The sequence below is a fragment of the Bombus pascuorum genome, chromosome 1 (assembly GCF_905332965.1).
Source record: "Bombus pascuorum chromosome 1, iyBomPasc1.1, whole genome shotgun sequence".
Taxonomy (NCBI): Eukaryota; Metazoa; Arthropoda; class Insecta; order Hymenoptera; family Apidae; genus Bombus; species Bombus pascuorum.
In genome coordinates this window covers 27,877,030-27,904,574 of record NC_083488.1, presented here as the reverse complement: position 1 = coordinate 27,904,574, position 27,545 = coordinate 27,877,030, and the positions used below count along the sequence as shown (strand labels likewise).

The following is a 27,545-nucleotide window of genomic DNA, read 5'->3' as shown; positions in this document are numbered from 1 at the left end:
CGTATTATCGCGATATATATTTTATTGTATAAGAAAGATATACATATATTTAATGTCAAGAGCTATATATGTTATTATTTTTACTAAGCTACGGATGCTTCTCAATTTTAATATTGCACTAGAAAAAAGGTGTTAGTACCATTTCTGTAAATTTAAGTAAATTTTACTAGAAAAAGTAAATTTGGTGTACTTTATTGGTGTACATTATTACACAATTTCAAAAACTATAATAATTCTTTGTGTCTGTTTTTTAAATTTTGTTTCTCATGTGAAACATGGTAAACCCAATGAAAGTGTGAAATAATCTTCATTTACTACTTACCTGACCAACACCGTTAGAACTTATTTAATTCATATTTAAGTACAATACACAAAAGTATTACACGAAATTTCATAAAACCTACTATAAAGGTAACACAGCAAGCTTGATCGGTTTCGAAGTCTATTATAATTCAAGATTATAACAAATTGGATTGAAAACAATTTAATATAAAACCGTATAAAAAGGACATGATTTTTTGTAACTTAAGCAAATTCTAAGAACTTACAGGAAAAGAACAATGTTAAAAAAATGCAACAAGGAAAAAAGAGAAGAAACAGGAGAGGAAAATGGCACTACAGAAGTTGTTACATGGCAAGAAGAAACAAAGCGCTATCTGCTGTTTGCGTTTTTTTCAATTTTTGTATTAAAAATGCTTTAACAGTACCCAAAAATTTCTTCATAGATCAACGTGCGTTTTGAAAAAAATTCAACTAACTTTGTTTGTATATAAACGTAACAATAGTATAAAATGAAGCAATTAAAAATGACAATGATTATGTAGAGCTGAGAGCGCAATTAGTTTATACTTATATGATATTAAATCTTAGGCTGTTAATGAGCCGTATTTTCTACTCATCGTCAACGTCAGATAAAGGGAGGGTACGCATAATTTTTTTTGTCACCGGTATGTCGAAGAATCTAGGCTTGATCTGGAATAGGAGATATGATACGATATTAGATGATTGATACGAACAGGATTACGTTGGAGCCACAGGTGCAGGATGATATCTAGGCAGTTATCGGTCAGGTTTTATGTGTTTCTGTTTCTGTGTATGCTGTGTGTATGTACGCACGAATAATTTTTTTTTAGCAAAATTTGTATGTAATTCTACTGTTGTTTACAGTCATTAGGATCAGTTCCCTGTTGTTTCCCACCTGATGGTGCATTATTCGGAGAAGATTCCTCATCATCTTCATCTTCTTCCTCAGGGTCGTCCTCATCGCCCTCTTCTTCCTCGTAGTCTTCGTCTTCGTCTTCTAAGCCTTCTCCTAAAATGTCATTTTTTTATTCGTTACTCATTATATGTCAATAAATTACTTTCACTAACCAATAGTTTTGAAAGTTCTAGCAAAACTCGAAAAAACTTTGTATTTTTTTCTTAAATATCAACTTCACTTTGTGAAATACCTGTATAATACAGTACAGCTCTAGGAATTATACGTTCTCTTATATAATGGCCAATTTCAAAGTCACTGGATAATAAAGCTTGAGTGTCATCATCTATTTCTGCTTCAGAATCATCTGGCACTAGAAAAATAGTTTACAATTAATAACAATAGTAATATATATTATCACCAATATGTAAGTAAAACATAAAATATAAAAATATTGATTTGGCTTACCAACTGGTGGACTGAAAAAGTTGAAAAACGAGTCGTTCTGAACAGTTTTTGTTACAGTTCTTATGGACCCTCGAGATTTATGTTTCTGATTCTTTTTTATAGTTTTTACTGTAACGTTTTTTCCTTTTTTCCAGTCAATCACACAACCCTATACAAATGGTTAGGATGAATATATATACTTTTGAATAAATTCTTTCTTCATGTAGAAAATAAAACATATAAACTTAGATTAAAAATAATATTTACCTTACATTTGTATATTTCGGGTCCTTCAAAACTAAATGGGTCATTTTTTTCAGGGGTGCACTTCATATGGTACTCTTTTGTTAAAACTGAATTAGAAAAGTATTCATTTGGCTCGAAATGGAACTCAAGAACAAAGCCCTACAAAAAATCTTATTATCTTTAATGAAATTCTTTTTATTTCATTTCTATTTATGTTTCACAATTTTATTTATATATTAATGGTATAGGTAGGTTTTCGTTTATATGTAGATATTTAATGATTTTTTTCTTTTCCAACTTACCATTGGATTAGATTCAAGAAATATTACTTTAATATCATACAAATGTTTGAGTATTGGTTCATCGTGTTCCTGAACCATGTCAGCTAATGTTTCAACATTTTTAAATATTGTCAACCAGAAATCTGGGATCCCTTTAATATCTTCATTTTCACTCCTAAAATAATTAAGATTTGTTAGTAGAGTGCCTAACATTTGAACATTCATAAAAAGTCATATGAAACAAAACAATAATTTTTAATCTTATACTCTTGCAGCAAAATTCTTAGTTTATTTAAATAAAATAAAATGGTCATACTCTTCTTTTTTAGATTCTTTATCATCTTCGAGATTCGCTTTTGTTTTCAAATCATTAGTTAATCCTTCTTCTTCATCATCACTCTCCCATACACATTGTTCATCGGTTGGTTCATAGACGCCAGATATTATATCACTCCTCTTTTCATAGAGAGGAGCACACATTTTGTAATAAGCACATTCCAAGGCATGTACTTCCTCATAGAATTTTGCTTCAATATTAGTCGTAACTAATTGCAACTGTTTCAAAGCTTTAATTCTGCGCTTTACAGGAGCTGGAAGATTCTGCATTTGCTATAAAAATTGAATGTTTCCTTTTAACATTGGCTTTCAAAAATAATATAAAAAATATAATCAATATTTTTTAATAGTAAATTTGTTTAAATATTAGAAATTGAACATATGTAATATTTTATATCTTAATTATTTAATATATTTAACTAAAATATTTAAATCAATGAACAGTAAATAAAATTTAAACTTATTGGGATATAGAATGTAATAAAAAACTCAGTTATTAATATTTTTATATATATAATTGAAGAAATATTCAATTCTAATCTACTCGGTGCATAATTCATGGCCTGCATTAATAGCTGATTAAACAAGCAACAAATTTGATAACACATGTAAATAGGAATTACTTTGGACAAAACAAAAAAATAATAAAATTGTTGTAAGGGAACAAAATTACATGGATTCAGTTGATCAAATTATATTAGAGAACCACAAAATTTTTTTTTGTCCAATTGATTCAAGTTTAAAGAAAAACATAAAAAATAATAATTATACAAAAACTTATTAAAAAGTGAGTTTACAATACTTGACAAAGCAACATTCAATTTTCTTAAATAAAGAGCATTTTTTACTCAATAGGCAAAAGTTCACTATTTTTTTTTAAGTTCCAAATCAAAATGATCCATTTACTTAATCTGATTTATACAAATTGTTCTGTAGAATAATACTAAAATATTGAAATATCAAATAAAATAGACACATTAAAACATTATCATCAAGGACTAAATGAATTATATGAGTCTTTAAACAGAATTCAATATTGATCATTAAAATGAGACACAAAAGTTATACGCAATGATTAAAACCTTTAATGTTATAGTTTCAATTTCAGTTAAAAGCTTTAAATTTAACTATATCTGTTTCCATTAATTGTAAAAGGTTCTGTTTAGAAAGTTACTAACCATTGATATCTGTTTATTATTTGCAATATGAAATTTGAATACCTCTATTCCAGGTGCAGTGCGATCTTGTAGAGCAGCTAACACATCAGCTCTATTTAAAATTTTGGAAAAAAGCTCTGGGGCTTTGTTCTCATCTTCATCTTCAACAGATTCCATTTCACTATTTTCACCAGCACGCTCTGGATCAGTTGTCATAGTACTATAATCTAGATTTATTTTTCTCTTTTGTAAAAAAGACACTTGTATAATCAGAAAGTAATTTTGTTGGGCAAAAGTAGAGTATAAGATGAAAAAAAGGGTACTTAAGTTAAAAGATTAAAAAGTTTTTGAGCAGTCATTTAATTCTCTCTCTCTCTCTCTATATATATATATATATATATCTTTGAATAATTTCTATACTTTGTAAAAGACACAAAATTTCAAAATAATATATGATTTTACTGTTGTGTTAGATGTTTCATCTTTACTTAAATATTGTTAAAAATCTTTTCTTACTTAAGGTCAAATATATTATATTTAACATAAGTAAAATAAATTAATCAAAATATAAATGAACTGATGATATTATGGTATGTATGTAATGTAATAAATTTTGAATATGCCTATTTTTAGCTCATTCACTTTAATTTTAATTAAAGACATTAAATATATGAAAATATTTTTTTTGTTTTACAAGATATACGCAGTAACCTTAATAAAATTACTTTAAATAGTAATTAAGCAAGTATTTTATTTTAACAATATATATATTTATTTCTAAAATCATAGTAAAATACAATGATAATTACTTGTTTGAAAAACATATTTCAACCGAATTTTTTCAATCAATTGGAGACTAACATACATGTATGTATTCCTTATTGCAAGGAAAAAGAAAGTGGTATAGGAAACAAAACGAACATATATACCGGAAAAATGATTAAATCTATATGTGCGAACACCTAAAAGAAGGAGTAAACTATAAAAAAATTCATAGAGCAATAAAGAACACAGCAAAAGGCAAGAAACTATCAATCAATCTACAAACATACTGAAATTAAATTGTACGTTGCGATATATTCTCTATTAAATGTGCATGGCAAATATCGGGAATCTTGTCTAAGTACATACTATGAACGAAATAAACGTTCTCTAAAAACATCTACTCTTGACAAATTTCCTTAATTCGAATTAGTTTCTGCATGGACGTTGAACTGACATTTGAAAGTCACCATATTCGCGAGGAAGAAAGGTTATTTGCTAGGGCACGCAGAGATCATGAAAAAAGCGGAAATCACATTCATTAATCAATTATTTGTCGGAACCAGCTACGTCACATTTATTATACGTTCGTTTTCTTTCTTTTTATACATTTTTTAAAGAAATACAGAAGTCGCGAAGCTATCGCAAGGTTCAATTTTTCGACACAAAGAGCGTGCACATGGGACAGACAAAAAAAGCAATTTTCGGGGTTATAAATGCGTGAAAACTAAAAAAATAAGGAATAATTGTTTTCGAGTGAAAGCATTATTTTTGAATATTTAAATTTTGAAATAAAAGCATTAAAACAAGGGGCAAACGTACCTTTTAAGACTGCACAAAGAAAGAGCCACGGAACGAACAACCAACCGGTCGTTGTGTCGGTACTTTCGTTAGAGTAAGTCGCACAATACGAAATTAGTTCTTCTTCTATCCTTTTCTGTTCTCCTCAAGTGCTACTATCATGCGATCCAAAAAATCCCTAGGTATATTTTTCAAATGCCAAGTTAATAAGCTTCTTTAACGTAATAAATGTTAAAGAAAAGTAGATTGTCATGCTTTTTAAACCATATATATTTCACAAAATTTTTTTTAAATATTCATTTATATATTATATATATTTTTGAAAGAAAAAAATATTTTCTTAAACAATTCCAATTTGTAAAATACTGAAAGTAGAACACGAAACATGAAGATTGAAAAATCGAAAAATTCCTAGATAATTTTTTTTCGAATACGAACTTATAACGGGTTTTAATATAGTAAATATTAAATGAAGATAAGCATTTCTTGAATGAAATGTTTATTTAAAATATTCAAATCTTAATTTGTAAAATAATAGAAAAAATGGATAGTGACATGATTTTAAAATTATCTAGTGAAATATTAAAGGTTTGTAATTAAAAAATTATGAGTTTTTAATAATAATTCTAATTTTATAACCATTAATTTTTACTTATCGAAATTTAGCAAAATGTAAATGCAATTTTATATTAATAATTATTAAAAAGAATTAATTTCTCATATAAGCATTTGTGGCATTAAATATATATATACATAAAGTTTGAAAAACTGAAATTCTAATATAAATCAAATGTAGTTTTATTTTGTAATACAAAAATGAGTATAAATAAAAAAGATCTTAAATTACGCATGGCGTTTTAAGGAATATACATAGTAGCACAGAGAAAATTTCCTCTCTAATAGTAGAAAATACTAAATCGAACTAATTGATTCTAGAACCATGTTCGTGTTCTGGTTGTAGTATTAGAGATGAGTAGCTATCATTTCTGATAGCATATACATAGTAGCTATTCATTCTAACCATGATTCTAATGAATTTGAAATAAGAAAATCGGTAAAGTGACCAATAATATTCTTTTCCAGTCATTGTAGCATTTTTTCGTTATTTCATACTCCAGTATATTTTCCTTTTTTAAAGTAAAAGAACGAAGGCTATCAAATAATTTGAGTCAGAAGAGGTAAATTTAACTGATCACGTGATCTCCAACTATTGACTGTTATCAACTTGCTAATGAATTATTTCGTATCATTGTAGAAAATTTCCAACTCCTATTTTCCTTTTCTATTTTTATAGAGAATGTATAGTAAATGGTGTCTTATATATTTTAAGCAAAGAAAGATTCTATATAAAGTAAATATATCGTTTAACCAATACTTGATTCTCATTTCCTAAAAAAAAATCATTCTTCACTTTCAATATTTAATTTTTGCGATGAAATATTTCAATAATAATAATTTGCAGCTATAAAACTAATCATGAGGCAGGAGGTTAATGTAAAAAATGTAGTTTTCCAGTTTATAACATATCAAAATTATACCAAAACCACCGATCAGAAAAAACCAATCAGAATCAATCGATTTGTTTTAACGCGTAGATTATAGAAATACCAAAATTATTTTGCGGAATGTTATTGATATTAAAATATTTTACGAGAATCATCTTTGTATTCTATTCGATTTTTCAACGGTGGCAGACATATTGAATGTTAATATAGGTAAATGCATATAACATATACATATTTTATTTTTATATTATGAAATATTTTAATAAAAATAAGTTTCTATAAAATAATTTTTGTATTTTTGTAATCTATGCGTTAAAACTAATCGAATGATATATAACATGTTGCAATTTGTGAAAGGTAATTTTGTAGAAATATATATACATACACAGAATTATGAATTCGAACCTTTTCCCCTAGATTTCGATCACATGGTTTTATTTACCTCTCCTACTCGACTCAGGCAAACTACGTACACATAATACATACATATGTATACTTCCAATGAATTTATCGGTTACCTCGGAAGGGGAAAAGATGGCGCTGTGACGTCATATCCGTTCAACACGAAAACGTAACGTAATTCGCTAACACGTTTTCTCCTAGAACAGCATATTTCTTTAGGCTTGGCGCCTTCGTCAAATGCAGTGAGCGTCGGTGTACGTAAAATGGCGGACGGTGACATTGATTTGTACGCCGACGATCTCGAGCAAGATTTCGCGCAGGTAATTCGTTTTTATCATTGCTAATAAGTAACGAGTTGTCCTATAGGCGTTGTTGTTAATTGGCTACTTTAGTAAAAAACATTGGAAACTGTGAGAAAAATGCGATAGCAGAGCGGGGTTGTTCGGCGTCATGGAGGAGAGACGGTAACGATTGCCTCGACAAGCGGTGTCCGATTCTCGTTCAGCCGGGATTTCGATTTTAACATACATCTCATTCGTGACGAGTAGACGTTGCATTCGATTATCACGAACGATAAACATTTTCTCTATTCTGTTACATAATTACCGTGGCCCGTGCACGTTCTATTGCATCGGGGAAAAACTTAAAAAGCAAATACGTGTAATACACAGATTCACAGCAAGAAAAGCAAAATGGTGTTAGCGGTAAGGCAAATGTCTCGTAGCGCATTTTATTCCTCCACTTCGTTTAGTTTTTAACTAAAGTTTTCATTATTGCATGCGAGACACCATTTTTTTCTTACAGCGTTTATATTATTTTAAAGTTTGAACACTTTATTTGTATATGATGTTTTTTTTTTTTTCTTTTTTATTCCAACCGAAATTGCACCGAAACGATCAGTGCTTATTCAGGAAGCGAATTTTTTTTTGTAGGTATGTGTGTACAGTTTTAATGAGCGTCAATGAAGCGTCTTATCCAGACAAAATTGTTGTACCTTTTATCTATTACACTATTTTTTGGCTTTTGTAAAATAATTTGTATTCTGTAAGATGATTGAAATTTTAATAAAAATAACTTTAATACTCATTTTAATACTTTATAAATTATGTTTTTGTTCTTGAAGGAATATGTTTAGTTAGAACTATTTTCTTTTTTTTCTTCATAGTTAAATATTTATGCAATACAATGGGAATAGAAAATGTTAGAAAAATATGTGAAAAGAAGTAGTAGCATACATACAATTTATAAATTATCCTTTATCAAAGATTTGGAAGGTAGTTAGTAATTAAAATATTTATTAATGTATTAATTATTTTTTAAGCTTTCTCCAATATTATTTTTGGAACTTTAAGTAGATAACATAAAAATTGTATTTTGAATTCATTATTAATATGTATTAAATACTATATATTACTGTTATATATCATTATATTTTATATACTACATGTCTACTGAAACTGCACATTATTTTTACAATATAATTCATAAGAATATTCAGTTCACATGATGTAAATATGTTAAATTCTTATGGTAATTAATCAGCTTATGATATATTTTTAATGATCTGTTTTAGGATGAGTTCGCTGGTGATGGCGTTGATTTGTATGATGATGTGATAGCTGCTCCTGCTGGTGGTAATGGTGGTGTTTCTACGGGAAATAGTGGAGATGGTGCTGGTGATACTACCTCACCAAATGAAGAGACAAATGGTAGCGCACCTTATCATCAACTTGGAAATAATATTCAGCCAAACCAAATTGGGAGACGTCATCAACTATATGTTGGAAATTTGACTTGGGTAAATAATTGAATATTAATTCATTTTTATTAATTAGCCTTTACTTTAAAAGCTTAGAGAGAAGGTCAATATTTTTGTAGTAATTTAAACTTATTGAAATATTTTTTATTGCAGTGGACAAGTGATCAAGATATAACTGATGCTGTTCAAAGTATTGGTGTATCAGATTTTGTTGAAGTAAAGTTCTTTGAAAATCGAGCCAATGGACAATCTAAGGGATTCTGTGTGATATCTTTGGGATCGGAACAAAGTATGAGGATATGCATGGAAAGATTACCTAAAAAGGAATTGCATGGACAAAATCCAGTAGTGACTTTCCCTACTAAACAAGCTTTGAATCAAGTAAGTATAGATATATCGACATTATGAACAAGCAACTATTTATGGGAAAGAAATAATTAGTACTGTGAGAAATTTATTTTTGTTATATGATTCTTTTCATGAGTTTTTACTCTGATAGGTATAAATGAAATATAAGATTGAATCTGTAGTTTTCTTCTTTTCTTTTAAAAAAATTTACTTGCAAAAATGTCAGATTGTTCACTTTTATATAATTTACATTAATATAGTTTCCATTCAAACTAAATATAGTTGAATCTTTTAAAAAGTTAACTTTTTTAATGTAAATAATTTTGCACTTTTACACATATACAATTTTCATCATATATGATATATTATCAAGAAATTAATGTTGTCCTTTAAATAACTTCTTTCAATCAAAACACATATAATTTACAACTAATTGATCATGTCTATAACATTGGCTGTAAATATTCGAAAGCATGCCAAAGAATAACTTTCTCTTTAGAAATCTTTTTTATTTCTTCCTTCACATTAGTACCGTATTGCATCTTTTCAAGAAAACAATATGAATTTCTTGATGGCTTAATCGTTATTTCTCTTCCCACTAAATAAATGAAAACTTGACATTTTGTACATTTGAAATTGTGTATATGTTCTCAGTTTGAGTCTCAGTGTAAGACACGACCAGCTCCGGCTCCTCAACAGAGTCAGAGTCAACGTCCCCATAATCCACATCAGCATCAGTCACCAATGCCACCCCATCAACAGCATCCACAACATCCCCAACACCCTCAACATTCGCAACAAAATCATGGTCCTAGGATGATGATGGGTCCTCCGCAGGGTGTACGACCACAGAGAATGCCACCTCCAGGGATGGGTCCACCAGGTCCAGGTGGACCAGGCCAGCAAGGTCCACCGCGTATGCATGGTCCGCCGATGGGTCCTGGACCAGGACCGCACCATCCTTTACCTGGGCATCCTAACCAAGGTCCACCACCTCCTGGTTATCAGCAGGGGCCCTGGAATGGGCCAAGACCTAATGGTCCACCTGGACCACCAAGAGGTCCAAGTGGACCTGGTGGTCCACCTCAACAAGGACCACCAGGACCAGGTCCTGGTCAACATCGGCCTCCAGGAATGGTATGTAATAGAGCTTTTATTTAATTATTAAATGTAATTGTGTGCATGTAGTTTGTCCTTTTGTTAATAATTATACTTTTTCTGAATTGATTTTTTATATCTATAAAACTTAATTTGTATTGCAAACTTGTGTTTATATTAGTTGTGGGATTTTGCTTTTAACATTAAAATAGAAGGTAACTAAGAAAGACAAGAAAGGAGATAAGAATGTAATATGTAATTGTCTAATATAATTGTGTATTATATAGGGTGTTGGGTTCCAGGTGTAAAAAAATTTAATGGGTGATTCTTAAAGCTAAAGTAAGACGAAAATCAAGAATTAAAAAATTGCATTTTCGGCTTTGTCTTTTAGTTATTGACAATTAAAAATTAGTTGAAATATGTCAGCATGAGCGAAAATCTCTTTATACAAACAAAAGTAGGTCAACCTAAGCAGTGGGGTCTATAGGCATCCTCAAATTGAATAATACATGGGGAATAGTTTACCTTGCACGAATTATAAAGAAGATTATATTTGAAGACGTAAACCGTTCTATGCAACATTTTGTAAGAAAAATCGTAGATTAAACATTATACCTGTCTATTTATTAAAATCCACAACAGCATGTCGCAAATCGTCTCATGGAATTTTCGAGTGACAGCGTTAATATTTTCCCTAAACCTTTGCCTCCATAAATAATTAATAAATAGGGGAAACATTAATACTGTCTACTCGAAAGTTTCATGAGGCGACTTTCGATATGCTGTTGTGGATTTTAATAAATAGACAGGTGTAATGTTTAATCTACGATTTTTCTTACAAAATGTTGCGTAGAACGGTTTACGTCTTCAAATATAATCTTCTCTATAATTCGTGCAAGGTAAACTACTCCCCATGTATTATTCAATTTGAGGATGCCTGTAGACCCCACTGCTTAGGTTGACCTACTTTTGTTTGTGTAAAGAGATTTTCACTCATGCTGACATATTTCAACTAATTTTTAATTGTCAATAACTAAAAGACAAAGCCGAAAACGCAATTTTTTAATTCTTGATTTTCGTCTTACTTTAGCTTTTAGAATCACCTATTAAATTTTTTTACATAATAATACTTGATATATTAATTAGAAATTTTTGTCAAAATCAATCATTTTTTGGTTTTTACAATTTTATGATATATTTTATATAAATCGATAAATTATGGTACAAATTACAAGAATATTTTTTGCTCTTACATGTCTTACGCTTCGCGTAAACAGAGTTGTACTAGAGACCTTTCAGAAGCCAGTTACCATATACCACAGGTAACATACAATGAGTCGTTTTTCCTGCTTTTCACGTTGTAAAAATTATCCATTCTTCAAACTTTTCAGTATTGATTTGTTTTTAAACACAAAATCTGATCGAACACTATTGAAATTAATAAATACTATATTGAAATTCTATTATTTTTAGAATTCTAAAATATTTTAAATTATACTTATATGGAAAATAAGATTTGGATTATATTAATAAAAAAGTCATCTAACTGCTATCTTTTGATATTAGCTAATTCAATTATTTTTCTTTTGAATGAAGCTGTATTTAATTAATTTTTTGTATAAACTTCAAGTGTTAAAAGAAAATGTAATATAAAAATATAATCTGCAAAATTTATTTCTTTGAAAATTACAACATTAGCAATGGATGAGATATGTATAACATGAAAAGCTCTTTCAGAAATCAATAAATTATTTCGTTTCAATCTATTTAGTGGTTAATTAAATTTATACAGCACATTGAAAAGTTTTTGATAAACCAATAACTGGCTCTGATATTTTAATATTTTATCATTATTATTAATTACTTTCTGATTATTGTTTAATAATAGTATTTGATAGTAACTCGTGTTATTGATGCATCTCATTATTAATTAATTTTTTGCTGTTATTTTCCAAGTATAGAGAATGATTTTTAATTTAATTATGGTAGATTGAAATAGAATCTTCGTTTGTCTCCATTCAGCAATTTCATGGTGGTCCGCCTGGTCCACCTGGTCAAGGACCTCCACGTGGTCCACCTGGACATCCTGGTGGACCTCCAGGTGATCCAAGAGGTGCTCAACCGCGTCCTGAATGGAATAGACCACCAGGTTTGTTAAATATCATAATTCATTATAGATCATATACTGAAACATCTTGGACTCACACGCTCTGTTCTTTCCTTCATTTCATGTGTCGTTATGATAAAATTCTTCTTTTTCCACAGCTTATAGTCTGCATGATAGAGTAGATTATGAAAATTATCAAAATTATTATACAAAACAGGACATAAAGAACTTTAGCAATAAATCACTTCCAATAACAAAGCATTATATAATCAAGTTTTTGTGAATAAAGTTCACTGATGTAATTATTCAATGTGCATAGGAATGCATCACGGGCCTCAGGGACCACCAGGTTTCCCTCAACATCAACATATGCAAGGCCCGCAACCTGGTCAAGGCCCACCACAGAGAGGACCTCCTCCAGGTTCTATGGGTGGTGAGAAATTTAGGACGTTCATTGAATATTAACAACATCGCTATTAATTTTTCTTATAATAATGCATGATATTGAGGGAAATTTTATGCTTAGGAGTATGAAGGTACAAGGTGTTTCAGACAAAAGTAACATAAACAACAATTCAATTTTTGTTGTTGCCACAATTTCAATGAACATAAAGTATATAATTGAAAGTATTTTCAAATAATACTAAAAAAATAAGTAATTATAATATAGGAAAGAAATAGTTCAATTCGAATAAATATACTTAAAAGAGTAAAAATTAGCCATTAGAATATATAAAGAAAGATGGAAACTTTTAGTCTATAATAATTTGTCATAATCTTACAACATTGTGCAAGCATATTCTAAAGCAAAAAACATACTTTATCAAATCAATCATACAATAAAAATTGTTTTGTGTAATGAAAAAATTTATAAGCTTGCTATACAGTGTTGCAAGCTAACAAAGATATTGATCAGGAATGTTACCAGGTCCAGGAGGTCCGCCACCTGGTCATGGTGGCCCACCTCAAGGACCACCACAAGGACCCCCAGGAGGACCTGCACCACATGTGAATCCAGCATTTTTCCCACAAGGACCACCTCATCAACATCCAGGACAACATCCACCAGGTCCTCCTGGTCCACCCCATGGACCACCACATGGTCCACCTCATGGTCCACCTCATGGTCCACCTCATGGTCCACCACACGGTCAACCACATGGACCACCACATGTGCCACCTCATGGTTATGGACCACCTGCAGCACAGGTATATGGTATTCTATTTTATATTATCCATTGTACTAATATCTTATATTATATTTCTGATATTATTTAGTGGCTTCACTATTACGTTTCATAATATTACTGTTTTATTAAAATCTTAAGAATATGAAGATGAATTATATATCTTACAGCCACCTTATGGTGCACCAGGACCTGATCATCGTCCAGAAGGTCCCCCTCCCCTTACAGAACAAGAATTTGAAGAAATCATGGGTAGAAATAGAACTGTTTCTTCTTCTGCTATTGCTCGAGCAGTATCTGATGCTGCAGCAGGGGAATATGCAAGCGCTATAGAAACCTTGGTTACAGCCATCTCTCTGATAAAACAATCCAAGGTTGCTGCAGATGATAGATGTAAAATTTTAATCAGTTCTCTTCAAGACACCTTGCGTGGCGTGGAAACCAAGAGTTATGGATCCGCACGTAGGGGTAAGTATTTTATTTCTTACATTTAGACCAATAAAAATAGATATATGTTTAATAAATGTTTTAATCACTTGCAATGGCTTTCATATCTCCTATGATTCTATCGAAATTGAGATTATTGTATTAGTTAATCTAGATTTAATGAATTATTTCAGAACGATCACGTTCGCGAGACAGGGAACGCAGTCACAGAAGAAGACGTGAGCGATCAAGGAGCCGTGACAGGGAATACAGAGAAAGAAGTAGAGATAGAGATAGAGAACGTGACAGGGAACGCGATCGTGAAAGGGAAAGGGATCGTGATCGTGACAGAGAACGTTATTACAGTGAACCATATCCACGGGAGAGATCACGAAGCAGGGAGAGGGATCGTGAACGTGAAAGAGATCGCGAATATAGAGAGCGAAGCAGAGAAGAAAGGTAAGCTCAACATCTCATAATTATTTTAACTGTCACTACTGGATGTACCTTCTTATTCAATTCAGTCAAAAATTAACTGACAGTCACAACTTATAACTGATAGCCCTCGTAATAATAGTCACGTATGCGTGTGATTTAGAAAAAGAAAATGAGTACGATAAGACCATATTTATATAAAATAATCCGACGTTTACATTGTAACAGATCGTATATAGCTATATACAGTTTATTAAAATATATCATGCAATTTTCTTCGCAAATAGATATAGCATTATAGCAACGATATTGATCTAAGTAATATAAGTCCCATTTATTGTATTATATATTTTGCAAACATTTTCAATCATACTATACAGAATATTGTATGCGGAGTTCATCCGAAACGTTCGATTTGAATACTTATTTAAAATAACATTAAGTAGTATGAAATTTGATAAAAGTGCAAGTAAATTAAATGAATTGTAACTGGTATTAATGATGTTTAGAAGAGAACGCGTTGATTTATAATGTGTTCAATTGTAAAATAATTAATAATGTGTGTCTATTTAAATACTAACGTATTTCATTGGGACAAATTTAACTGTCATTAAATAGTAATAATTACTTGTAACATTTCTTAATATTTCCGTATTGTCTGTATTAATTAATTATTCTGAAAACATTCGTAAGTACAGACAAAGACCATAGATAATTTTACATGGTCATATAACAATAATTTATAAGACTCAAATATAGTAGATTTTATTAATGATAAAAAGTGAACTTAACCCTTTTGCTGTAATGTAATCTCAGATCTATGTGTTATAATTCTACAACATCTATATTTTACAAATGGATGCCTACAATTGAACAAAAAGAATCTGTTGTAATTATTATGTAGAATAATTGCGACTGAGTTAGTTATTGAAAGGATATTAACTATAATCGAGCAAAAATATTTGCTCATATCATTGACAGCAACAGGGTTAAATAAAATTAACGTTACTTTGATACATTAATTGTTATTGGGCATTTCAGATCTTGAATATTTATATATTTTAGTATGATATCTTTTTTAACAATTACTAAATATTAAATAAAAAGCTATTTAAATGAAAGTACTTTTAAATTTTCTCTGCTATCAGTTAAAATTTAACCCTTTGGGGATGGAACGGTTCGAAGTCAACCGTACCGTAGGGCCGAGCTGTTGCCGCGATAGTCATTTAATATTGCCAGCGTTCATTTCTGCTTAGACGCGCTTTTCGTTCATAGATGTCAAATTCGAGATCTATGCACATGCACAGATTCTCCACAGGATAAATAAAATGTGACACACATATGAGTCCTTTGGTTCTATCAGTTGTCTTCGCTGAACGCGTATATGAGTTTCTCGGTCAAATTGATGGCTTACACAGAACGCATATATGCGACGGTAGTCCGCGAAGGGTTAATTTATAAGAATTCAAAATATTATTAATCTTTAATCTTTGTTAATTATATTGGAGATAAAAATGTTAATCATAAGGAAATTTTTTTTTCAAAATTTTAGACATTCATAAAATGTGAAAAATAACAATTAACGTATCAATTAAATGTTTTTTTATTATTGTATCAGATTGTTCGTTTATGTCTACTTTTTTAATCTACTACATAAAATTTGTTAAAAGCATTAATTAGAAACAAATATTATATTATTATAATAGTTGCTTGACACTTTGAAAGCTAAAAGTGGACATTATTCTTAATACAATTAAGTATCTTGATTTAGGTGCTCTGCGTTATTATTGAGTGTAAAAGTGACAGGTAAATTATAAATATTGAACTCCAAGGACTGTTATTATTCCTATGTTAGCTTCAATTTGCTGTGCATATGATTATATAATGGTAAATGTTATTATTATTATAAAGTCCTAATATAAGATGATCTTCTCGTTAGATAACTCAAAAGCGATACCGCCATCACACGGAAAATGACATTCTCCTTCCAATTCTCGTTTTACATTTATATATACATACATTTATCCCATTTCAGTGGTATCAATTTCGATTGATATTATGTCACACAAGGGATATTGTTATTGGCGATACTGTCATTCAGTTAATTAGCGAGAGTCACTAAACAGTATAATGAAAATATAAACGTATTCATCTTTTAATAAATCAGTTCTTTATAAAAAATTATAATACGTTATTATGATTTCAGTATTTAATTATAACCTAAAATATTCGAAGCAACTAAATACAGTACAAATTTATTTCATACTTTTTTAAATGTTATTAAATCATTGGCAGAAATACAAATTATATTAAAAAGATGCTCAGTATATATTAGTTAACATAGGAAGAAATTGATTGTTTATCAAACAGTACAAAAAAAAAAAAAATCATAAAAGCACCCTTATGTTCGTTTTAAAATAGCAGACATTTAAAATTTTTTTCGTCCTAATATTATCAATCAGCGATAAGTAATAACCACAAGCAATCACTATTGATTTTCATTAGTTATGGTTTTAGAAAGTAACAGGGGCATTTTTTTATAATAGAAAAACTGAAAACATTGCGATCTCAATTTTTAAACAATATAATATTTTAGGAACATTTATATATAATAGTAATGTAATTTAAATGGTGCAATTGAAATAACAATTCTATTTGCGAATTATAAATTTTATTGTAAATTGTTCAAAACTTTAACATGCACTAAAACGACGAGATTGTAATTTTATTAATCTATTTGTTTATTGTTTTTGGAATATTCAGTAGTAAGTGAGACTAAAGTTTCAAAGATGAAATAGCCAACAATAAACGAAACTTACTCATAATTGAAATGATTGAAAGATTTGTAGATTAAGGCGAACATCCGTTCATTAATTAAATATTAGAACAGATTTTAGGAATGTTCGCATCTACATTTTTATTTCAATTTTGTAAATACGAGGGAAGAAATGAACTTTGTACTCAGTATCAATGATACTTCTGCAAGTTATTCTTGTCACATGATATTTGAAGTGTGTGCGTGGATACACTTAGAGTCTGAATCTTATTAATTTACATCAATAAAAAGATAAAGGTTGAAGCTGTGTAACAATAGCTTTCCTAATATACAACTGACAATTTTGGAATGTAAACAGATGTTAGCTTCTTCCTTGAGATAAGTCATACAGAACATTCAATACAATTGTTCCCTCTTGTTCCTCCTGTGTAGTTGTAATCTTTATTTCCAAAGTCGCCATTGGAAAAAGTATGTAAAAGAATGTGCATATCTTTTTTGTAGATATTGTTTTCTATTCAAAACACTTCAATATGATTTATAGAGATATTGTAAATGAAAGTTTTGCCAAGTATATTTAAGATGTGATAGAGAATTAAATATTTAATTTATGAACTGCATCTATTGGTATTTTAAAAAATTACTGAGCTTTATCTAGCGATAGAATTATTGCAGTTATTAATCCTAACAATTCATAAGATTAACAGTTCATGAATTAAATAGTCAGTTTCCACATATTGTTATCTTTAGTTATTTATAAAACATGAGTAGGAATGATTACAATTTAACTTTATTTATTAATCTAGCATATTCATATCTTGATATACATATCTTGATATACATAATGTAAAAATACTTAAAACGTATAATTACTATTTATATATTAAGATGGTAAATGCTTCTTCAATTTATGTATTATGTTAACACATATTAACACAAGATCTACACTTATCCAGAGAAATACTGTAACATTGATTCTAATATCAAGTTGATACATGTACAGATCTACAAATACTTTACTACAGTAAAGTAGTCATAATCCTGAAACCATAAAAAGAAATGAAATCTATGCAACACAGTTATATCCTAGCAGAAATTATCTTCTATTTTTTCATGTTTTGAAGTCAGTTATTCTTGTTTCATTTTGAATATTCAAATATGGTTACAGGTTTAACAATGAATCTCAAAACTTCTTTGAATATATGTAGTATTGTACACATGCACTTACATATATCTGGTAACTGTAGTTAGAATTATTTCGAATAACATATTGACATATCTTTTAATTTAATCTATATTTCAATAGAAAAATGCTAAAAAATGGTTGTCTTTTATATAAGCATTAAATCGTAGAGTAAGTTTACAATTTAATATAAATTTTGCTCGAATAAGTGATCGTTGCTAAATTATAGTAGACTGAAAAAGGAAAATTGAATATATTTCTTAACATAGCTTATTTTAACTAAAGCAACGTATTAAGCCTGGTAACAGTATAAGTCATAACGAAGTATGCATATTTTCCATTAGTACGACACGTCAGTCAGCCAGGCCAAGAGTAAAAGAAGAACCGCCAGAGACGGCTCCCGTCTCGTCTTCCAAGGCGTCTAGGTAATTTACACTTTTTTTTTCATTAAAGTGAATGCATGTAGATCTCATTACAAAGTATTATCTTGTTAGATGCAAAACAACAGATTAGAGTTATTCTTAAAGAGTTTGATTCAGAATTCACGTATTGATTACATTATCCATCATTTCACAAACAGGAATATTTTAGAATTCAAATAAAAATTTCGTAAATAAGTGGGAGAGAGAAGGGGGAGAATACAAAAAATATAAGAAGTAGAAAAATAAGAGACAAGTATAAAGAAAATGTTTCAACTCACTTTTGTTTCTTCACATGCATATAATGATGAGAAAAGGTATTAAAAGTTATAATTCTATTAGAATATCGCACGAATTCAGTGAATCTTTTGCTTTCTGATTACAAAATCATTTATTGCAAATTGTTGGAAAATTTAGATAAATATTAGTTTTTCTTTGTTATTAAAACTTCTTGTTAGAGTAATGTGTTTAGTTCCTGAAGTTATCAGAGACTTTTTTATGCAGTAAATTGTCTCTTCTAAATGCTTGGTAATTTTTTTCCTTTCTCTTAAGCCTTTGCAATAAGTAAAAACCTGATAGCAAAAATCAAAATGTTAATAGAGAGCAAGGAAACGAATAAAAAAAAAAAAAAAATAAAAAGTTATCATGAACGAAGGAGGTAGGGTACATTAGAGAAAGATACATAGCGTATTAAAGAGTCCATGAGTTAATGTAAATATATCTTAAGAAGGCATAAAAAGAATTTAAAAAAAAAAGCAAATTAATAGTGTACACCGGTAAAGTAAGATAATTGGCTGACGTGTACTTGTGTAGGTATTATGACGATCGCTACAGAGAGCGTGAACGAGACAGAGATCGAGAACGAGAGTCGAGCCGAAGACCATCTGAGAGAGAACGAGAACCGGAGCGTGAACGGGAGCGAGAACGAGAAAGAGATCGTCGCGACGAACGTGGAGACTCTTCACATCGTTCAAGGCATTAAAGGCGATTACGTGTCGGAGAGAATAAAGAAGAATTCTCGTTTACAAAAAAATCAGAAATAACAGAGAAAACAGTGAGAACAAAAATACAGGAGGGCCAGAAAATGAAGAAGAGGTCACGTCTTAACATGCAGTGTTTGCTGGATCTTACCGGTCATTTTCTTGCAAGCGTCGATGAGAAACGGATCCAAGAGGACACTTGTACGCGTTTATCTCCTGAGAGCACATGTTTATCTTCTGTATTTTGTCTGAATACCAGTAGTATTTAAACACTTTCTCGGCTGAACAGGGAAACCATTGGTTTCGAAATGAAAGAAACACAATGACCTTCCAATTAATTACATTTTTCGATAAATCTATCATGATTCCAATTATATATGATCGGTAATTCAGAGCACCTTTCAATACAACAGATGTAATCTTTGTATTAGAAGTATAGATAACCATCTTCCAGTTATTTGTTTTACATGACAAATAGCTCTGTACTAGAGGTCTGTAGTTTATGTGTATTTAATATCTATGTGTACACGTGTATGAAACGTATCTGGATGTTTTACCACGTAATTTTTAGTACATGTTTATCTGTATATTAGGAGTATCTAATTCACATATGTTTAAATATCCGGGTACACGTATATTGATGCATTCATATTCTAACTTACAACTTGGAAGTCTATATTTAAAAAATTTTGTTTCATTCACTTATTGTTGTACTATTGTATCTTATTAGTAGAATGATTATTAATTTTTAAGTTTCATATTAAAGTATAAGATTGTGATCAATCACAATTCCTTTTTTTATAAACATATAAAATTCTAATTATAGGGAATTAAGAACGTGAATTTTGTATTTCCTAGTAACATGCTACACGTATCTGTTTATTGCACGTTTAGGAAACTATGACCTCTAGAATTTTTATCAGTTGCAACTAAATGACTATGTTATGATTGTATTAAATTATAAATATCTATTTTTAGATGTGTTTAGATACATTTATCGGTATGTGACGAAGCATCTAAAAATAGAGAATCTCGGTCGAGAAAGTGGCGAATCCCAATTGTGTTTTAATAACATAATTTGCAAGTCTCTGTGTAAACTTTCGGCAGAGTTTCGAATCGCAAGCATTTTAGCCAAATTACTACGGGTGGTTTTGTCATAGGGGATTCTTAGCAACACGTTGCATGGGTGGTTGATCGTAGAATTTGACATACAGTTTCTTTTTGAGTCATCGATGGTGTTGTTTTTTTTCTTTTCTTTTTTCTTTTTACGTAGCATACACTATCATATTACTAAATATAATTACACTAATTATAAAAAAAACAACAAGAAAAAATGATAATGAAGCTAACGAAAACGCATACACCACATATGCATATATACATGTATATCTATGTAACATTTAAGCAGAGAGTATTTGTTTAGTTTTCAGAAAAAAGTAGTGAGAGTGAAAGAGCGAGAAAGAGAGAGAGAGTATGTGTTATTCAGGAACAAAAAAAAAAAAAAAAAAAAAGAATAATGATAATAGCAACAACAAATTAACAAAAGGAAAAGGTGACGAAAGCACAACGACAGTTATGTTTCACGAAGAGTCGTGTTCAGTTCCGGTTTACAGAGAAGCTGAAGAAGAGGCTTGCGCCGCACCTATTGGCGAACGGTGTTGTGTTCGCTGGTTGCCTCGGGGAAGAATGAAGATCACACTCTGGACTCTCGTCATCGGTCTTCTATCTCCGCGACGATGCAAGATTGTATCTTAACTATAATATATATATACGCTTTCAAAAAAAATATACGTGATAAACATGTCTTTACTTTATTCATCAGCACACACAATCTTCCTGATAAATATGTTATTTTTGTTTTTGTGCTATTGCATTATTCCATTTATTAATCGAAAGGTAGAACCAATCGAAAGACGCATACACGGCATCCGATTTAAACACTTTCGATCTCACCTTTAATTAATTTATCTCTGTACAATTTCTGATGTTCATAACAACGATCGATTAGGGATCGAAAGTGTATGATAACAGGAGTGGAACACGATATTTTACATGTAAAGCAATGATTATGTTCCCCATTATGTTCTATGACATACTAGTCTCATCCATGAAATTGGAAGAATCAATGTCAGAATTTTATATTTACTCTCTGATAGTTGAGTGTTTGAAAACTAATTTATCAAAACTACCCAAATCTGTTCATCTAAAAATAATAAAGATTATTATCCTGATATGATCATAATTTTGTTTGTTAGTTGTAAATAAATATAGATATTCTAAGATCATCGACTTGGGTGATTTTGGTAAATTAATTTTATGTAATAGTGCCATCTTATTTTTCACTGTTTAGTTGAAACGGCATAGAAAATTATTTATAACGATACATAGTATATTGTGAAAGCGTAACACGTTCATGGAACGACTTTGTTTGAATTGTCAAAAAGGTCCTGTGTATTATTTGAAGAAAAGAATTTCTCTCCTGTGTACGCTCTTAGAGCGTACAATTAATCCTCGTATAATTAAGGTTTATGTAATTAAGAGTTCTATGAAGAATTATGTTCACCTCTTAGGCACTCGAATGTACAATTTAATGTACATAAAAATATCATAAATATAATATTGCGTTCGACAAATGTTACATATTTTAAAAATATGTATTTTAAATCCAGTAATATATTATGATGATTTCAATTCTTGATTGTACGAGGATTAGAAACTAGAAAAGTTAGTATTCGTATGCAGTAGCAGAAACTCTTTCATGTTTTAGAAGGATCGGTACTACTGTATTTTTCTATGCTCAAGCATGATGTTCTTAAGACTTAACGTCCCTCCTCCTTGTATATTTAATCTTCATTTTTTATGCATCTTCCGATCTGAAAGGAGAATATATCATCTTATAATTTATTTTTTAGTCACACGTTATATGTATTATTTTTTAAGTAATATGTTATTCGATCGCTACAGTTAGATGTAAACTAAACTACGAAGTTGTAAAAGTCATATACTACAAGCACTGAATTACGCATGAAAGAGTTGAGAGCAGCTCGAAAGAAATTACAACTAAATTGAACACTATACATTCGTCCTCTTTAAGAGAGGGAAAAGTATCAAAAGTAAGCAAAGACAGCGAGGGTGGTTCTCCTTTCGAATGGATTTTTTATCAGGGATCATTATGAATGATGATACACTTAATGATAGCTCTGTGAGACAACATTGTATGTATATATTAATTTTTATCATGTATCGCATAATCATTCGTTACTTTAGCAGAACCCTCGACGGTCTTCTTTCATGTTTAACAGATTATTATATAAGATAAAATGAAATTAATTATATATATATATTTTTATATATATATAATTAAAATTACACACACACACACACACACACACACACACACACACAATATAATTTCGTATATTATAAAAATTTATTACATTTTTAATATTTATGAAATGGTTTTGTTGCGCAACGATTAGCGATATATTATTATTATTTCTATATGCTTGTGAAAGCTTAGCTGTATAATTTTAGTTCATTCACTTGGTATAAATTTTTAACCAAAAGCGTCATGTTTTAGAGAGAATGAAAAGGGAAGAAGACCGCAAAGGGCTGAGCATTTGGTACCTTTTAACAAGTACCAGGAAACGGATGATGGACTCTCACAGAGCACAATACCAGATAGTTAAATTCTCAGCAACAAAAAAGAAGGAAAATCCCAATAAATTTTTATGTTGTAATACACGAGACCAGTTTGCATGATCACATACATATATACATACGTGTCTCGTGAATGATTATGTTTCGATGTGCCATTTTGAAGTAACCATATAATAGTTAACTCGACCATGCAGCTAGAAATAAGAGACACTGCTGGATGGAGTACGACCAACTCATAGTCCAATTGTTTGAGTTTATTCATGCTTTGATCCTTTGTGATTCAATGTTTCCAATTTAAGTTAATTTATTTTATATCAGTTTTCATTATTGTTATATCTATGAATTATAATTTGTCAAACACATTTTCTATGAGATTGAAATAGAATTGTTTTTATCATTAGTTTAATTCTTGTAAAAGTGATTTACATAACATATTTCATTATTTGATACTGGAAATACAATTTATTTTTGTAGGATAATTTGGTAAAATGAAACAAGTATATCGCTCAACATAATTGGAGAATAAATAGTACTTACTATTAAAGTAAAGAATTGCAAAGGATTAATGTAAAATGCTTTTTTCACTCCTACTTATCTTTATAACTTAAAATTCAATATTTTTGCAACAATCAGTCTAAAAATCCGAATGCAATGACTACATTAATTTACAAACAGTATAGACAATTCGACTATAAGTATAGTTCTTAGAAAGTAAAATGTATAAATTGTGGTTCTTATGAGAATCATTGAGCTGTACACACATTGCAACAAAAGCCTGCATCTTCTGGACTTGTTAGCACTGTGTGCGGCTTTCTTTATGTATAGATCTTTTTACTGCGATTCATCAACCAGAAAGATATTTTACTATATCTCAGTCATTTCGCCTTCGATTCCTATGTTATGTTTAAACGGTGATTTTCCGAAAAATTAATTAAGAACACAATACTTTAACTTATCAGGATTAAAAAGAAATTTTTATCTTCAGTTCAGTGCAGGTTCCAATAATTTCATTGAGGCATCTAAATAATCGGAGTAATTATAATATTACTTTTCCTGTCATTTAAAATTGAAAAAGAAAAAAGTCTGCATTGCATTCTTACATTACAAATATGCGACAAGTATTTTTTTGTGTACTAATAATAAGAATTGTCCATTTAAAGCGCAATTTTAAGTTGACAAAATATTGGTGTTTTTAAGATATTTGTCATTTCTTAATTTTGTCTTATTTTCTTTTTAATGTGAAAGAGATATTGTTTCAAAGAAAGTTAACGATTGTTTACAGAAAATTAAAATATACTGACGATTAGTTAATCTTATTTTTAATTTTTTTTTTTTCTTTTCAATTTTATCGTCTAACTTACGGTAATCAACGCTGAAACTATTTCATAGTTTGGTGGTAGTTGCGTTTTAAATGAATAGTTCTATATTTGTTTCTTATCAAGAGTACAAAGAGTTGTGAGATATTTTTATCTGTAGCTTTATTTTTTAATGATTTATATTTAACGACATTCTATTTATAGAGATCATATTTTGTTAATAGAGGTCTCGGTCAAGTGACGCTGTGAATTATAGGACTTATATAAACAATCATACGATAACACGTGAAAAAGGATAGTTTCAATTTTTTGAAACGCAAAGCGCTTTGTACTGAATAGTATTATTATACAGAACTATTACAGTTCTACGTGACGATATCAAATAATGCGATTATTATCAAGAAAATTTTATAAAAGCTAAAAGAATCACATTTCTGTGAATCTACACAAATGATTGTTAATATTTAGTGGTCTTAACGAAACCGACGAAAATCTTTTGTAATGTTGTGAGAGCACTATAAATCTAATGACAACTTTTGTAAGTAAGTATTATAATGACATATTTAGAATCATGCAATGAAATGCATAGAATTCTCAATATTTTACAATTCATGATATTAGTATAGTTTTTTTTAATCATTCAGAATTATAAATCTAAAACATGAAAAAGATTAATGTTAATTTAATATACAAACATATAATTGTGAATTTATGATCAATTGTCAAGAGAAACTAGAAAATTCTCAAAGAGATAAATTGATGTTAAAAGAAAAATATATGTATATATATAATACATATTTAAACTATATCAAAAGTTACAACTCTTTTCAATACAATGAAATCTTAAAGAAGTCAATAAATTAATAATAGATCTTTCTATAATATCAATGAAATTTTTGTTATATTATCAAGATTTATAAATGTTTTAAAATACTTAGAAAAATACAAACAACACAGGCATTAGATATATATATATATATATATACACTACGAATTTTCTTCTGTGATCTCGCAAAAACGTTTAAGAAACGTTAAAATATGCACAGAATATCGTAAAATTTTACAAAATCAAATATTTAGTATTCTAATAATTTTCTTATTAGTACAAAATTAAAATCTTAAAAATGAACAAAAACGTTCTGTGTTAATATTATATAGTTTTAAAGCATTTGTTCCTGAAAGGTAATAGAAAAAGATAACAGAAAATAAGTGATAGAAATAAGCGGCTTATTAATTATAATTTATTCAAATTCGGTAACAGCATATAATGATGCGGATTTTTAGTGAACGTAGGGGTTTAAAAGGGTCTACTTTCCGAGTATGCCATGCATGGCGCCCTTGCACAATTGCTCGTTACGATTTCTTCTTTACGCATACATACATATATATACACATATATATATGTATATATATATATATATTCATTATTTATTTATTTATTTTGTTGTATAACGTACTATTTAAACCTGTTAATATTTTACTAAGTCGAAAATAGAGATTGCCTGGAGAAATGTGTATGGAGTTAATGGGTAAGTGTATAATATCACAGAATACAGCTTTAAAAATCGATACCTCCCATGGATCACGTTTGTTTTTGTACGTTTATCAATAGTCTACATTTATATATACATATATACGTATACTTCCAGTCGATATACGAGCTAAAATTTTGTTCAGACGTTTATATGTTACCCTGGTTTTTCTGAGAGCGTATCAAGTAGTTAATTGCTTTAATTGTGTAAGCAGGAATAATTAGTTCTACAAGAATCGAAGCTAAATTCGAGAATTCAAGTCACTAACATGTTAACGATTCAAGATGAAAAAAATTTTCTTAAAATTTAAATGAAAGAAAATTTATGATTTTACATATTTGTTTGTTGTTCTTAGTTAATTAATTAACATGCTGGTTTCTACTAGAGTCCTCGAAATTATCAATTTTGCGGATGTTCAAATTTCATCTATATAAAATTGATATTCAAGAATTCGAAATAAAAAGAACAACAGGTAACAAATTGAAATTTGAGCATCGTTTTACGTTGATGATGGTCATAATTTGTATAAAGAAATATTGTACGATTTAATAAGATCGAAATTTTTGTGTACTTCGTTACATATCGGTAAATTTTTCACTTTTGTATTATTCAGATACAAATTTTACAAATTCTAGTCACTTGTGCCTTTACCAAATTAAGCAAATTTTTCGATTTTCCAATTCGGAGTTTGTAGAAATAGTTGACGAAAAAATTTAATATCGTTCCCTTATGCGCTTTCAAAATCGAATCCTTTGTATAAGATGCTTTTGAAAAAAGTAATAATTATTCGTCAATTAGAATTAATTGCATAGAATGCAATTATGGCAATTATTGAGTTATTTATATTACAAAAAGAAAACGCAAGAGAGTTATATACATACATACATACATAGCGAAATTTTACGCAACATGTAGTAATCTATTGTTATATGTAAATCGATAACATTGTGTGTGCGCGCGCGTAGAAGTTATTTACATATAAATAATTTTACACGAAATTAATTCTTATCATGATAAATAAAATAAATATAATTCATATTTTATATTCTATACAAATATCAAGAAAGCAAAATATTTATGATTTTTGCATTAGATTCATTACATTATATTTTGCACACACTAAGAATTATAAATCACTATCGAACTTGTATCATAATGATAGATTTAAGTATTGCGTGTCAAGAGAA

At 29.4% G+C, this 27,545-nt stretch overlaps 2 protein-coding genes across 16 annotated transcripts; one reads left to right on the top strand and one right to left on the bottom strand.

Annotated features, from left to right (window-relative positions):
• Window positions 1–657: 657 nt before the first annotated feature.
• LOC132909472 (nucleosome assembly protein 1-like 1) lies at window positions 658–5,402 on the bottom strand. Of its 3 annotated transcripts, XM_060964339.1 has the most exons (9): window positions 5,250–5,402; window positions 3,729–3,892; window positions 2,489–2,781; window positions 2,194–2,347; window positions 1,913–2,050; window positions 1,667–1,814; window positions 1,452–1,571; window positions 1,199–1,312; window positions 658–972 (listed from the first exon to the last, which is right to left on the bottom strand). In XM_060964339.1, the coding sequence occupies exons 2-9, from the start codon at window positions 3,879–3,881 to the stop codon at window positions 962–964; spliced, it is 1,131 nt and encodes a 376-aa protein (XP_060820322.1). In that variant the 5' UTR covers window positions 3,882–3,892; window positions 5,250–5,402; the 3' UTR covers window positions 658–961. The 3 variants fall into 3 exon arrangements, with proteins under 3 accessions (XP_060820322.1, XP_060820315.1, XP_060820329.1); XM_060964332.1 differs by having other exon boundaries at window positions 658–1,312; XM_060964346.1 differs by lacking the exon at window positions 3,729–3,892 and having other exon boundaries at window positions 658–1,312; window positions 5,250–5,383.
• A 1,877-nt stretch (window positions 5,403–7,279) lies between these two features.
• Window positions 7,280–27,424, top strand: LOC132909373 (cleavage and polyadenylation specificity factor subunit 6). Of its 13 annotated transcripts, none has more exons than XM_060964271.1 (12): window positions 7,282–7,455; window positions 8,709–8,933; window positions 9,048–9,275; window positions 10,080–10,379; window positions 11,618–11,662; window positions 12,363–12,489; window positions 12,767–12,880; window positions 13,364–13,656; window positions 13,805–14,102; window positions 14,255–14,519; window positions 18,796–18,876; window positions 19,684–21,653. In XM_060964271.1, the coding sequence occupies exons 1-12, from the start codon at window positions 7,399–7,401 to the stop codon at window positions 19,850–19,852; spliced, it is 2,202 nt and encodes a 733-aa protein (XP_060820254.1). In that variant the 5' UTR covers window positions 7,282–7,398; the 3' UTR covers window positions 19,853–21,653. The 13 variants fall into 13 exon arrangements, with proteins under 13 accessions (XP_060820232.1, XP_060820199.1, XP_060820254.1 ...); XM_060964198.1 differs by having other exon boundaries at window positions 9,897–10,379; window positions 19,705–21,653; XM_060964179.1 differs by having other exon boundaries at window positions 7,284–7,455; window positions 9,897–10,379.
• Window positions 27,425–27,545: the final 121 nt, after the last annotated feature.

Excerpts from the sequence above, each read along its gene's own strand:
- LOC132909472 (XM_060964332.1), bottom strand. The coding sequence starts at position 3,881 with ATGACAACTGATCCAGAGCGTGCTGGTGAAAATAGTGAAATGGAATCT. Across the intron at positions 2,051-2,193 it reads TTCTTGAATCTAATCCAATG|GGCTTTGTTCTTGAGTTCCA; the intron begins GTAAGTTGGAAA and ends GATTTTTTGTAG. Across the intron at positions 1,313-1,451 it reads AGCTGTACTGTATTATACAG|GAGAAGGCTTAGAAGACGAA; the intron begins GTATTTCACAAA and ends ATGACATTTTAG.
- LOC132909373 (XM_060964179.1), top strand. The coding sequence starts at position 7,399 with ATGGCGGACGGTGACATTGATTTGTACGCCGACGATCTCGAGCAAGAT. Across the intron at positions 10,380-11,617 it reads AACATCGGCCTCCAGGAATG|AGTTGTACTAGAGACCTTTC; the intron begins GTATGTAATAGA and ends TCGCGTAAACAG. Across the intron at positions 18,877-19,683 it reads TCGTCTTCCAAGGCGTCTAG|GTATTATGACGATCGCTACA; the intron begins GTAATTTACACT and ends GTACTTGTGTAG.